At 42.0% G+C, this 12,219-nt stretch overlaps 2 protein-coding genes across 5 annotated transcripts in view; one reads left to right on the forward strand and one right to left on the reverse strand.

Moving 5' to 3' along the window:
• The window catches only part of SLK (STE20 like kinase), a 58,906-nt gene extending 55,826 nt beyond the window's left edge, over nucleotides 1-3,080 (reverse strand). For 2 of the 3 annotated variants that reach the window (XM_066619962.1, XM_066619959.1), the window contains exons 1-2: nucleotides 2,921-3,080; nucleotides 1,528-2,312 (exon numbers count right to left, since the gene is read on the reverse strand). In XM_066619962.1, the coding sequence (XP_066476059.1) occupies nucleotides 1,528-1,677 (150 nt within the window). In that variant the 5' untranslated portion in view covers nucleotides 1,678-2,312; nucleotides 2,921-3,080. Of the gene's footprint in view, nucleotides 1-1,527; nucleotides 2,313-2,917 lie in introns of all 3 variants that reach the window. The other variant, XM_066619960.1, reaches the window with a different exon arrangement.
• Nucleotides 3,081-3,427: 347 nt separating this feature from the next.
• The window catches only part of STN1 (STN1 subunit of CST complex), a 31,123-nt gene continuing 22,331 nt past the window's right edge, over nucleotides 3,428-12,219 (forward strand). The window contains exons 1-3 of one of the 2 annotated variants that reach the window (XM_066620743.1): nucleotides 3,428-3,446; nucleotides 11,241-11,382; nucleotides 11,514-11,710. In XM_066620743.1, the coding sequence (XP_066476840.1) occupies nucleotides 11,578-11,710 (133 nt within the window). In that variant the 5' untranslated portion in view covers nucleotides 3,428-3,446; nucleotides 11,241-11,382; nucleotides 11,514-11,577. Of the gene's footprint in view, nucleotides 3,447-4,706; nucleotides 4,785-11,240; nucleotides 11,383-11,513; nucleotides 11,711-12,219 lie in introns of those variants that run through there. The other variant, XM_066620744.1, reaches the window with a different exon arrangement.

Below are 12,219 nucleotides of genomic sequence, written 5' to 3' on the forward strand. Positions count from 1 at the left end.
TTCACAAAGATTATTTGCTTTTGGCAGTCATCCTGTTTTCTGATGTTTGCATTGGAGACTTGCTCCTTGTCAGAATACTGTGTATTAATTCTCATAGTCATAGTCTCATGAACATTCTAACCATGTTCATTCAGAAATCCCACTGGAGCCTAACAACATCTACTTTCAAGTAGACTTCCAATAATTTAGGTCTGCAGCACTAGAAACATTTCACATATTCAATAATGCCTTGCAAACAGTAATCTCAAACTGATGGCCAATTAATGAGCATCCACTTAAAGCACAATGAACCATTCATTCTAGAAATAGGCCAAGTGCGACAGAAAACACAGCTGTAAGTTTACTCCTTTACATATCTAACTTTCTTTTAAGAAAATACTACATGAAAAAGCATAATGTCTAACTCTGACTTTACAGTTCTATCAAATATCTACCAAAATTGATTACAGATATGAAAAGGACTACTGCATTATGTCTGAAAACTATACTAGTTTTTAGTACTTTTCCCCACCATACTTTATACCTGTTTTGTCAATCTGTATTATATAAACCCCATGTATCTGCTCTGTGATGAGCTTGGGTTTGAAAACAATGTTTCCTTTTAGAGTCATATCAGTAGTATTCCCCACCCACTATAAATTAGTAATGCGACACATAATCCTTTGCCTTTTGAATCTAGTTATGAGCTACTGTAAGCTGCTTCATTTAGGATCTGCTTCCTAAAAATCCCATTAAGACTTTCAATTTAAAATCAGGGAAGAAAAAATGGGTTTGGAATTCTATATAAATAAAAAGTTATACAAAAGCAGGTTATATGAAATACCCAAAGAACCCACCCTAAAGAAAGTGTCCTGGATTTTACTTTGCCAATACTGTACTGTTTAAAGCTTTTGTAACAGCTGGTATACAAACAGCTTTTGTATACAAAGCTGGTATTCCTTTGTATATTTTTAGATTGTGAGCCCTTTTGGGACAGGGAGCCATTTGGTTATTTGATTTTTCTCTGTAAACCGCTTTGTGAACTTTTAGTTGAAAAGCGGTATATAAATACTGTTAATAATTAATAATAATAATATGTGCTTTTTCATGCTTGCATTTGTACAAAATGACTATGGGAACGCAACACGATGTAAAACCAGGAATGCTTCTCTCTGCTAGGACTGTAAAGCAAAACTAAAGGAAGCATCAAGAGCTGCCCAGAAGAAAGGAACAATTTTTCAACAGCTGAAGGAAAAGGGTGGGCCTATGACCTAAGCACTCTTTTCCATTTCTTGTTTCTATTACTCTAGACAGGGATTATGGATTCTGACTCTTATGCCTATTTATGACAACTAGTTTTGACTATGATAAAATTCTACAACCTTTGATTCAAGATGGAAAGTTAAATCAATACTCAAGACACTGTAATGAATATGGAATTGTTCTAGGGTAGGTGACAGATTCCCCAGTGGCAGACTCTGGAAAAGGGCAATGCTTGAACACAGATATTTCAGGACAACAGCCCCCCATAGGAAAAATGTCTCTTACCTTGAATACTTTGCCAAAAGCACCATCACCCAGTTCTCCTATGATTTCCCAATAATCCTCTGGATTCAAGTCTCTCTTAACATGCTCATACTGCTTCTTCTTTTTCTCTCCTCCCAACTTAAAGATTTTACGAAAGTTAAAAAATGACATTTTGCCTTTGTTCAAGAGTTGCCAAAAAAACACTCAAAAAAAAGTTAAATAAAAGAGCAGATTGTTGCAAGTCAGTCTTTTCTCCCTCGCTTCACAGCTCAAAAAGGATAACAGGCACACAACTGTGACACTAGCAATCCCTCAACCTGGCCAGCAAAGGAACGGAAAAGGGCACAATTTGTCACTCCAGATGTTTGGACTCAGTTTACTGTAATCCAAGGGTGGGTGGACCAGCAATGAGCAGCTTCTCTCACTCCCACTTCTGCATCCTAACAATCACATGATTTTTTGTTGTAGCTCATAATAAGTACTGTATACCAAAGCATATGGTAAGGTCCCAAAGATGCTCCCAGAGAAAGTTTCCAATGGCCTACCACCATAGAGAGCTTCCTTTTGTGCGAGAAATCCAATACCCGGTGTACAAATCAACAGAAGGAGAGGCAGCCCTATTCAAATCCTACTTATGTAGCAGCACTGACTGCAGGCATCTTCCAGGTACAAGCCTCTTTTTTTTTCTCTCATGGAGGGCAGGGCAGGCACTTCAGGACTGTTGATGAGAGCTGCACAGAACTCTGGCATTCTCTTTCACACGCCACAGAGAAAGGACTCTTATCCAAAAGGAGAGAATTATTTGCCTGTTGAATGGGGGGGGGGGAAGTAGAGAGAAAAAAACAGGAATAATGCACTCCTTAGCACACAAACTCCTCAGTTCCTCACCCAAAGAGAAAGGAACTTAGCTGCTCCCCTTAAAAGATTCCTTAAGGTGTGACGACAGGCTCCACCAGAACTACTGAGCAATAGTCATCCCATTCTGAGGGGTGGGTGAGACATGGAAATACCCCCTAAGACAAAAGTGGAGTCACCCCATTCTGAGGGGCGGGTAGGTGCGGGAGAGACGGAGATACCCCTCCCCCCAACAACCAAGAGGAGTGCCAGTGACGGCAGGCTCCAAAGTTACTGAGTGACAAACTGGAGCCACCCCATTCTGAGGGGTGGGCGAGAGATGGGGATACCCCCCCAACAACCAAGAGGAGTGGAGGTGAAGACAGGCTCCAGAGTTACTCAGTGATGAAGTGGAGCCCCCCCATTTGAGGGTGGGGAAGAGACGGAGAACCCCCAGAACGGCCAAGGGGAGTGGAGCCGGGCTCTTTCCCCCAAGGGGAGGCAGCCCCCCAGCCCTTCCCAGCCGCCCTCCTTCCCTTGGGGATGGAGAAGAGGCACGAATGGAGGCGTCTACTACTACCTGCGGGCTCCCACACGGCCAGGAGGATGCGGTGGCGCCGTCCTCCCCTAGACTCGCTTCCTCAGGATGGGGGAGGCGGGGCGGAGCAAGAAGCCTCCTTGCGCCGATTTCCTATTCTCTCCCCCCTTCCAAGCGCGCTTCCTTCCCAACTACTAGCCCCCTCATGCGCGTCTGCGCATGCGCTCCGCCCGTTTCGACAGAGCCTAGCCGGAGTCGCTCTGCCAGATACCTCCCCTCTACCCCGCCTGTCTTCCACGAAGCTGCGCATGCGGCCTATGCCGCGCACCACCCTGAGTGTGTGAGCTCGCGCTAAGCTCCGCCCCTTTCCCTGTCTGCCTCTCACGACCCGGCAGCCGGGGCTGGAAAAAAAAAGAGGGCGGAGCGCGAGGCACTTTCCGGAGTAGAGTTCCTTCCGGCTTCTGCTTGGCTCTCTGTTTCTCCTGTTGCACGTGATGCCGGAGAACTCTGTGGGCGGGCGTCTGGCTGGTTAGGAGGTGCAACAAGAGCAGGCAGTGCTCTCTGGCGGGTAAGTCGGGCTGGGGGGAGGGTGGGCTCACTTTTCTAGACAACGCTCTATAAGGGCCCACCTGGGCTCTCCAGGCTCGGAAGAATGGAGGTCTTGAAATATAGTATTTTATTTATTTATAGCAACCAGAAAAAGACCCTCCAACATTCATCTCCCTAGATTTGCACATGCTTGCAGGCTGCAGGAGCCAAGCTCCTTGCAGGGCAATGAGCAGCTACAGTGTCTGATTGTTGAATAGCCTCAGAGCTTGAGGCAGTGAGTTATGTCGGGGATCTCCAAACTTTTTGGTACGAGGGGCAACATAGCAACACATGTGCAACACATTTTTGCAGACCAAAAAAAACCAATTTTATTTAACATTAAGAGTCATACCACAGTGGAACCAATTACCTAGGAAAGCAAATCTATAATTCTAAAATTCTAAATAAATGGTTCCCTGTCTTCAAAGGGCTTGCGATCTTAAAAACAAAATTAACAACAACAACCAGTATTTATATACAGGTCGAGACTCATTATTCGCGAGGGTTCCTTTCCAAGAACTCACATGGATGGCAAAAAACACACTATAGCAAATCAATTTTAAAAAAAAGTTCCTTTGCTCTGGTGATTTAAAAACAGCCTTGTTGACCTTTTGAAATGCACACAGAGGCAATCAATCTCTCTCCAGGAGCTTAGGCTTCACTGGGAGGCAGCAATCCCTCCCTTCACCAGGAGCCCCAGCAAGGGGGAAAGAATGGAGAAGGTGATAATCGCTGCCACTTAGCCTTCTTTCATGTGCTCAGGGGGAAGGGAGGAGTGAAGCCTGCAGAGAGAATGAGTGCTGGATTGTCAGCTGGCTGCCCTCTCTGGCATTATTACAGGACTGTTTAATTTGAAGGGCCCTTCTCATCAGCAGGGAGGTAGAAAAATATGTGGATACTTAGGTTATACCTGTCATCACTTGCATGACTGTCTCTCTGCAACAGTAAAAAGCAGGTTTTTAAACTGTGATTTTAAAGGGATGTATTTTTCCCCTTCTCTAGGGCTCAGCACATTCCTTCTCATTTGCAAGGGGTCATTTGTGTTGAGTCAAATCCGTGTATAAAAAAATTCATGTATGACAAGGCTGGACCCATACTGCGTTTCTGGTCATTGGATTACTCCTTTGACTTTAATAAAAATGCAAAAGAAATGCAAAAGAGAGACCTGGTAGGAAACCTGCAACTGCCACTGGAAAAGGCACCAAGCTGGGGTGAAAAGGCAGTTGTTCTCCCACCACTTAAAATACGAGAATACACTTTAAAAGGAGCCCCTTTTGGAATAGGATTGTGCTGTGAGTATACATAATCTCATTCAACTGTAAGTATGCTTACTTGGGGATCCTGAGGGTTCACTCGGGATACTTGATTGATCCTGTCTTGTCATTCATTGACCTTAACTCCCTTCTTAATTCATACCTCCTCCTCCTGAAAGGCATATGCGAAATTCTTAACCTCAAATAGGAAAAACAATTTTGTCTGTCTATTCATCTTTCTGAGCATGCCTACTTTTTTATTCTAACTTCCTGTTCAGGACTCAGTTTGCTATTTTCCAGTTGATCACATCCTCTTTTGACCTTGGTAATTTACTTCCAGTAATTACCTGGCTGAGGCTAATAAGAGATACATCTGCTCTGATCCTTCTGTCTGCAGCTTCTGGTATCTAATGACCATCTCTTCCTTTGCTCTTTTGTTTAGCTTGTGTGAGACTTCTATTCAGTGTCCTTGACCATGCGTCTAGCCTCGTCTGCTTTTCGTTCTTTATCCTTTCCCAGTGTTTGCTTTTCTGCACTATCACCGTATTCCATCTCTACTTTTCCTCTTCATTCTGTATTGGAGAAGTGTACATGATAGTTGATAGGGATAGAATGGGTAGCACAAGTTTTAATGTCCTCAATCAGGGTATTGTTTTTTTTTAAAAAAAAAGGTCCAGAACAATGTGCTAAGTACAGGCAGTATATGCTAGAAACAAAATCCCATATATGTGGGGACACTCTTGTTCCTGCTTGTTTAGAGGTAAGAGGAAGGAAGATGCTTGACTGAATTTTTTTTGTTACATTTGTCAGCTGCATTCTGTGTAGATGACAGCAGGCAGGCGGGAAAAGCAGTAGGAAATGGGACTTTCTCAGTAGAAAAATTGTGTGCCCTTATTCTTTGGCTGCTGAAAACCAGAGTCATTTGTGTTTATAGTTACACCTATATCAGCTTCATCATAGACGTTGCCAATAGTATGTCATCAAGCGATTTCCATGTAATTTTGATACAATCATAATTGGCAGCAATAATCCAGTTAATTGCCACACTCCTGATATCAGTCTCTAGACTTTGAATAGCACTTTCCTGCCCTAAACAGCATTGTGCTAGCAAAACTTAATGTTCCTGGCTCATTCAACCTTTCCAAATTGCACGGACTTATTCTGAGCCCTGGATTCAATATGTTCCCCACCTACATTTCTGCTGTCTCTGTTGTTTCCTGCTCCTTCCAGTTCTTTGTACCATTAGGTCCCCCTGTCAGGCGACACTGTTTCAGGCATCTAGTCATATTCTCCATATGTTACATATGCTGTTTCTATGTTCACCATGGCAGATTTTGATCCCTATATGAGCTATTATTAGCATAGAGGTCTTCTTTTCCCTTGAACAGCTCAGGGAAGCAAGGAATTCTTGTTGTAGGGAAGTGTCAATAAACCATTGTTACATCTTCTGTTAGCCTGGGAAAAGGAAATAAATGTGTAGTCCACACTGAGGTTGCAGCAGCTTCATACCCTGGAGTAACATAGAATGTTTAGAGAAGAAACAGTTCTTACTTCTGTCTCATTGCTATCTTGTGTAAGTCTCAGTTTCGGAAATGTTCACTGTGAGTGTTAAGAGCTTGGGGCATAATGCTAGGAGGAAGTTGAAAAGCTAATGAGTGGGACTTCAGTACAGAGTTGTATGCTATTATGTCTGTTAATTTTGATGCTTTGCAGTGTACAGAGGGCTATAGCTGCTTCTTGGGCATGTTAACTTTTACGATGAAAGGCGGCATATAAATCTTTTAAGTAAAATTTATTGTTGCAACAGCCCTTTAAGCCCAAGATTTCCTAATGGACTTCATAGCTGAATCAGGCTTGAACCCGGGTTTCTCCATTTAAAGTCCACCTCTATTCACTGCTCCATGCTGGCCGTTCTTTGTGGCCTGGAAAATGCCATCCATCTAACAGGCATTAAGTGGCTTACTTAAGTCACATGAATGTGTGTGCTGCAAGAACAACACCACAGTTGTCTGAACCTCCAAACAGTAATTAGACTTTTTCTCCTTGAGTAGCAGCCCAATCTAATTTGCTTTCTTTGTTCATAGCTTTAAAATGCTCACAACCTCGCATAACAGCAAGGATTAGCAGTGTATTAAGGGATGGAGGCACAATGCTTTCCAACTATTAAACCTACAAGTGCCACTTTTCACCTTGTAAATCCTGGTTATGTTCCTTTCTACTGCATAATCTTGTTTTTCAAACTGATGCCATGCCCTTGGGACTATAGATAAAGTAGAAAGTCTCAATCAAAAAACTTATTATATATTTATAAATGATTTACCATGTTCATTAGGGTTGTAAGTCATTCTTCAGTTACTAAGGTTATTATGATTTTAACTTGTTACAAGGGCATGAAACAAAAAAAACCATTCTTGTTGGTAGCAAACTGCACCTCAAATACATGATGAGGCCACAAGACCTTGCCTTGATGCTGCCATACGTGTTCATCAAAATGTGTAAATGGCACATGCTGAGTACACTGCATTGTGTCCATCTGATGATGCATGGGTCTTACCCCTACAGGTCTTATCCTTTGTATGAGACCTGTTATGATAATGTTGAAGTGAATATGGTTATGCATCATTTGCATATGATGTCAAATATATACATGCATGAATTTGAGGAAGTGAGCTTTATTATAGCCTTTAGGGCAGTGGTTCCCAAACTGTAGGTCAGGACTCACTGGTGGATGGGTTGCAACCTGATTTTTGATGGGTCTCCAAAGGGCGATGGAAAGATCAAATAACTAATTGCCTCAGGCCCTGAGGCTGTTCAAAAATCACATACTGTAGCTGCTGAGTACCCTGCAAAAAGCTCAGCTCCTGCAGTTTGCAAGCTTGTGTAAATGTAGAGAGATAAATGTTTGGAGGTCTTTTTTCTAGTTATCTTTATTTAGAAATAAATAAAATATTTCTTTCTAGATCTCCTTTTTTTAAAGTCTGGTAAATCATAGGTGGGACCTTATGGAGTATTGTTCTCTTTGTTCATTAATTTGTGGAGGGGAGGTGCTGCTTCATTATGTACTCAATACAGGTTCCCCCCATAGCTGCAGGGGATGTGTTCCTGCTGCTATTGCAGATACCTAAAAGCACAGAAAGTGGTCAGCAGTTTGTTTGCAAATGCTTTGCTTAAAGAAACAGACAGAGAATGCTAGAATCGTAGCTGCTAGAGGAGCACTAGAGGAGGCAACAGTGAAAATGCTAACAGGAAGCAGAGTCTAGCGCTCTCATATCTGTTTGCTTTCTCTGCTTGCTGCTTCCTTAATGATAGCCTTTTAATTGACAGGAATACTTATTGTTCCCTCATGGCTTGAGACAATAAAACCATCCTCTGTCTAATAGTGGCAAAATGGCAACTGAATTGTAGCTAATTCCATAAGCACTGGAGGTGATTAAGAGTTCCCAAAGAGAATTAATCATCCCTGCAGCCCTTCTGCCACCCTCTCTGCAAAGTTTACAGGGTTGCTTAGGGATGTGTCTAAAGCAGAAATAATGAGTGACATTAAAATGCAGGAAGGAAGAAGGTTTCTGATAAGCTCAGTAATCCACACATGCATCTTACACACAGTGTTGTTAATATTATGGTTGTCAATAAATGAAGTCCTTGTCTAAATGACAGCCTGCTACTTGGTTGCACCATGGTGTCCTTGGAAGGATGTCTCTTGCATCCCAGGCATATGGAGTCAAGATTGTCTTTAGGAGTGGGCACCCTCTGTCCTGGGGCTTTCTTCCCTTGCCCTCTCTGCTTGCCGTGTGCTGTCATCTCTGAACAGGAGCACAAGCTTGTATATAAAGTAACACAGAGCAGCATTCATCACAGCGGCATGGCTTATGAATCACAGGTGCGTAGTTGCTGGGACTTCCAGGAATCCATTGTTGAAGGGCGAAGGGCCTCCCCATGATCTGGCATGGGAGTTTGTCAAGTGTTTGGAAGAGACTGGCCTCTCAGGCTGTGGTTTGTAGTCAGCACCATTCCCTCTCATCTTTGCTACTGTTCTAATGACCCAATAAATATTTGACTAATCAATTCTTTTTTGAACATAGTCAGTGTCAACCCCAAACATGTTACGTGTCTAAGAGTCTAATGTATGCAGTTTCAACTTCCAGAAATGGGGCTGGATATTCTTTCTTTTAAAAGAAAGGTTTGTTTTCACTCATACTGATAAATTTGTAATTCTCCTTTATGTTTTCCTTTGATGTAAACCACCAGGTTGGTTATCCAGTCTTTCAACTTTCAATCAATGCTTTCTACTGATCTGGCAGAATGAAACTGACGTACGGTTTTATCTTCTTACAGGGGTTCACGGTGGAGTATTTCTATGTGAACAAACCCAGAGGCCAATTTCTAGTGAAGTTTCTGGTTTTCTTATCTTGGTCATGCTGGATTTCTTAGCATGCTCTCCTCTTTTCTGGGGAGTGTACACTCATCAGTGGCATAACACAATTAATATGTGGGAAGGCATTGTGTCTCTGTGAATGGAGCACATAGAGATGCATTGTCTCCAGTGCTAGGCAGTGTCTCCACTGCACCAGCTATGATTCTTTAGCACTGCCCAGCCTCCATTTCTCTTGCCCTAGAGACAAAGAGTACAAAGGGAGTGCCCTTGAGTGCAAAGAGACAGGTTAATGCACTTCAAAGAGAGTATTCTGTTACATAGTAGAGCTCAGCATCTTTAGGCAGAAGTAGATTAAGCACAAGACAAGAAACTAAGCCAGACTGGATGGTAGTCTGAATAATCTCCCTCTCTTTGTTGGGGTAGATGAGTTCATGTGCCATTAGCATACACTGGAACCCAGGCCTGCTTGAATTCAGGAAAATGACCTCCTTCCCTCAAGCCAAATCCCCTTTTGTCACTCTCTAACATTTCTTTGGCTTGCTTCTCCCATTGTTTTGTCCCAACTTCCTTTCCCTTTGCCTTTCACTTTTTACCACATCCCCTATCATTTTCTTTCATCCTATTATCTTTTCACATCCCCTTTACTGCAGTTTAGTCATGGCTCACCCAACAGCAGGATTGGGAGAAATAGGCAGATGTAGTTTGCTTTATTATCAATGTGGCATTCAACTTCCTATGGGTTTATTCTCTATACATTGGTTATTTAATCAATGAAAATATATGTACATGCACAACACTACAAGTATTCTGGGCAAAGAGAACTGTACAGATTTATTTTTAATCTAAGATTGTTTAAGATCATGCAAAACTTCAAAGCATTAGAGAATTTGAGCCTATTTTATTATCCCTAAGTCCTCAATTATGTTTAATTGCTGATGCTATGAATGCATGTATGATAGGACCTATGTAGGTCACTGCTGGATTCCCCACCTGATTGAAGAATTGAAAGTACTTGAATTTAGACCTCGTGGCTTACAATAGCTCAGTGGAAAAGCAGCCTTCTGGTGAGAATCCTTTGTCATGTCCATCCAGTCCAATTAAAGGATAAAGGCAATTCAAGAAATAAAATGGAGCATTTGCATGTAGAACAGCAGAATTCTTTTAACATTTTCATATACCATGTAAACCTTTTTTTTGTTTTGTTACAGTACTGTTAGATTACAAAAATCAATCATGTTTCATGACTTAACAATTTCTGCTCTTTTGGTACTGGGCAGTTATTTTATTTCACCTTGATATCCCACCTTTTCTCCCATACTTGAGGTTCCTAGATGATCGCCCGTTCAAGAAACTTAGATGACCCATCCTGCAAAATTTAAGCTGTGACTTACTAATATTGTAACTGTATACACAGCGTATAATAGTTTCCTGCTTTGCCCTTTTGTGTAAACTGTGACGGATCACACTTCATAGCTTCAACATGTGGATTCCTTCAATTCCATATTCTTTCTATTACCCACTTATTGATCAAAATGTAAGCATAGTATTCAAAGTAGCTTGCTCTCAAGGGACTTTTTCTCTGGAGGAAAAGTAACTCTGAATGCCACCCCAAGTCCACAAAAGCTAGCATACTGAAATCAAAGTAAATAGTTCGGCTTATGTAATTATGAACAGGATATGAAAATAGGATGGGTTAGTGATGCAATCCAGGATGGAATTTCTGGTTTATGTACTCTTATCTCTGCTATAATTGGAACATTTGGTCACAGCTAAATATGACTCTGAAAAGGAAATGGGGACAAATTGTATTTTTAATTGTATCCAGCTTGGGGCAGGCTATGGTGCAAATCGGAGTAAGGGGAGTAAACTCCCTTTACCCTGTGTCACGCCACAGCCAGACCTATGGGGCTACTCAGATTTGTGCCAGCAAAATTGCTTCACGAATCTGGACAGCCCGGGTTGGGCCAGTTAGGTTGGGGACGAGAATTGGGATCCATCTTAAGTGTCAGAGTTGGGACCCACTCCCCAGGCTGGTCCACCCACCAGCCCGCCCACTATGAACGCCTTCGTTCTGCCATCCCCTCACGCTCCTCAACTCCCTACATCGGCTGCCCTCAATTTACGCAACCTTATCTCTTCAATACAGCGGCAGGATCTGGCTCTGCGGGCTAGCACATGTGCTTGTGTCAGCCCAGATGACTCCAGAAGAGGTGCACATGTTCCTTATAATATGTTTGCGACAGCGTTATAAAACCTTTGCAACAAGGGAGCTTGGAATTGCACTCTAGGTAAGTCTACATTATTTCTGTAGGATAGTACTTCATTCCCAATTCAATTCCAAGCAAGAGCAGCACGAGCATTTCCATTCTTGTGCTTGAGTGTTGTATCTTAATTATGCCCTTTCTTTCTTCCTTTGCAGACAGTCAGATTTCTACTTGTGACTGGTTGATCTGTGATCTTGTAGAGAGCACATTCATTTCTGAATGCTCACCACATCCACAGGATCAGAAGAAGAGACCCCTTCACTGTTATGGGGCTTGAATCCTATCTTTTCAGCCTTTGCAAGGCTGTACATTAAAGACATCCAAAAAATGAAAGAATCTAAACAGGTTCCAGGTAAGTGTCACAATTCATTTTGTAAGAGTTCAGGAACCATTCTTGAGCTTTGTGAGGTTATTTGTTTATAATATCTTTAAATTCTTTGACTCCCAGGTTATCATAACCTTAAAGATTACTTGTTTATAGTACAACATGTAAGTCTTGCAGGTTATTCCAACACTTTTCTTCTTCTGTTCAGGGATGTGGTAGTTTCCTAAAACTCAAACCTCAGTATGCTCTTGCTGAGAAAATACACCTGTTGAATAGCAATTGTGTTGTCAGTTCCACCTCCACAGCAAACCTTATTAAAGGTTCAAGGCAAAGTATGAAGACTAAGTGATAGAGGTGAAACATACAAGTGTTTGCTAAAGAAAACAGAGCTTGTTAAGCAAGCAAGAATGCCAGTTTTATTATATGAAACTGGGTGGAGAACGTTCATTGTGAAAGGATAAATTGAAGTATCTGTACCTATTGCTTTAATTTTAAAAAGAAATTGGGGTTTGGGGGGTTATTTATTTTGAGTTTTC

The sequence above is a fragment of the Tiliqua scincoides genome, chromosome 3 (assembly GCF_035046505.1).
Source record: "Tiliqua scincoides isolate rTilSci1 chromosome 3, rTilSci1.hap2, whole genome shotgun sequence".
Classification (NCBI taxonomy): Eukaryota; Metazoa; Chordata; class Lepidosauria; order Squamata; family Scincidae; genus Tiliqua; species Tiliqua scincoides.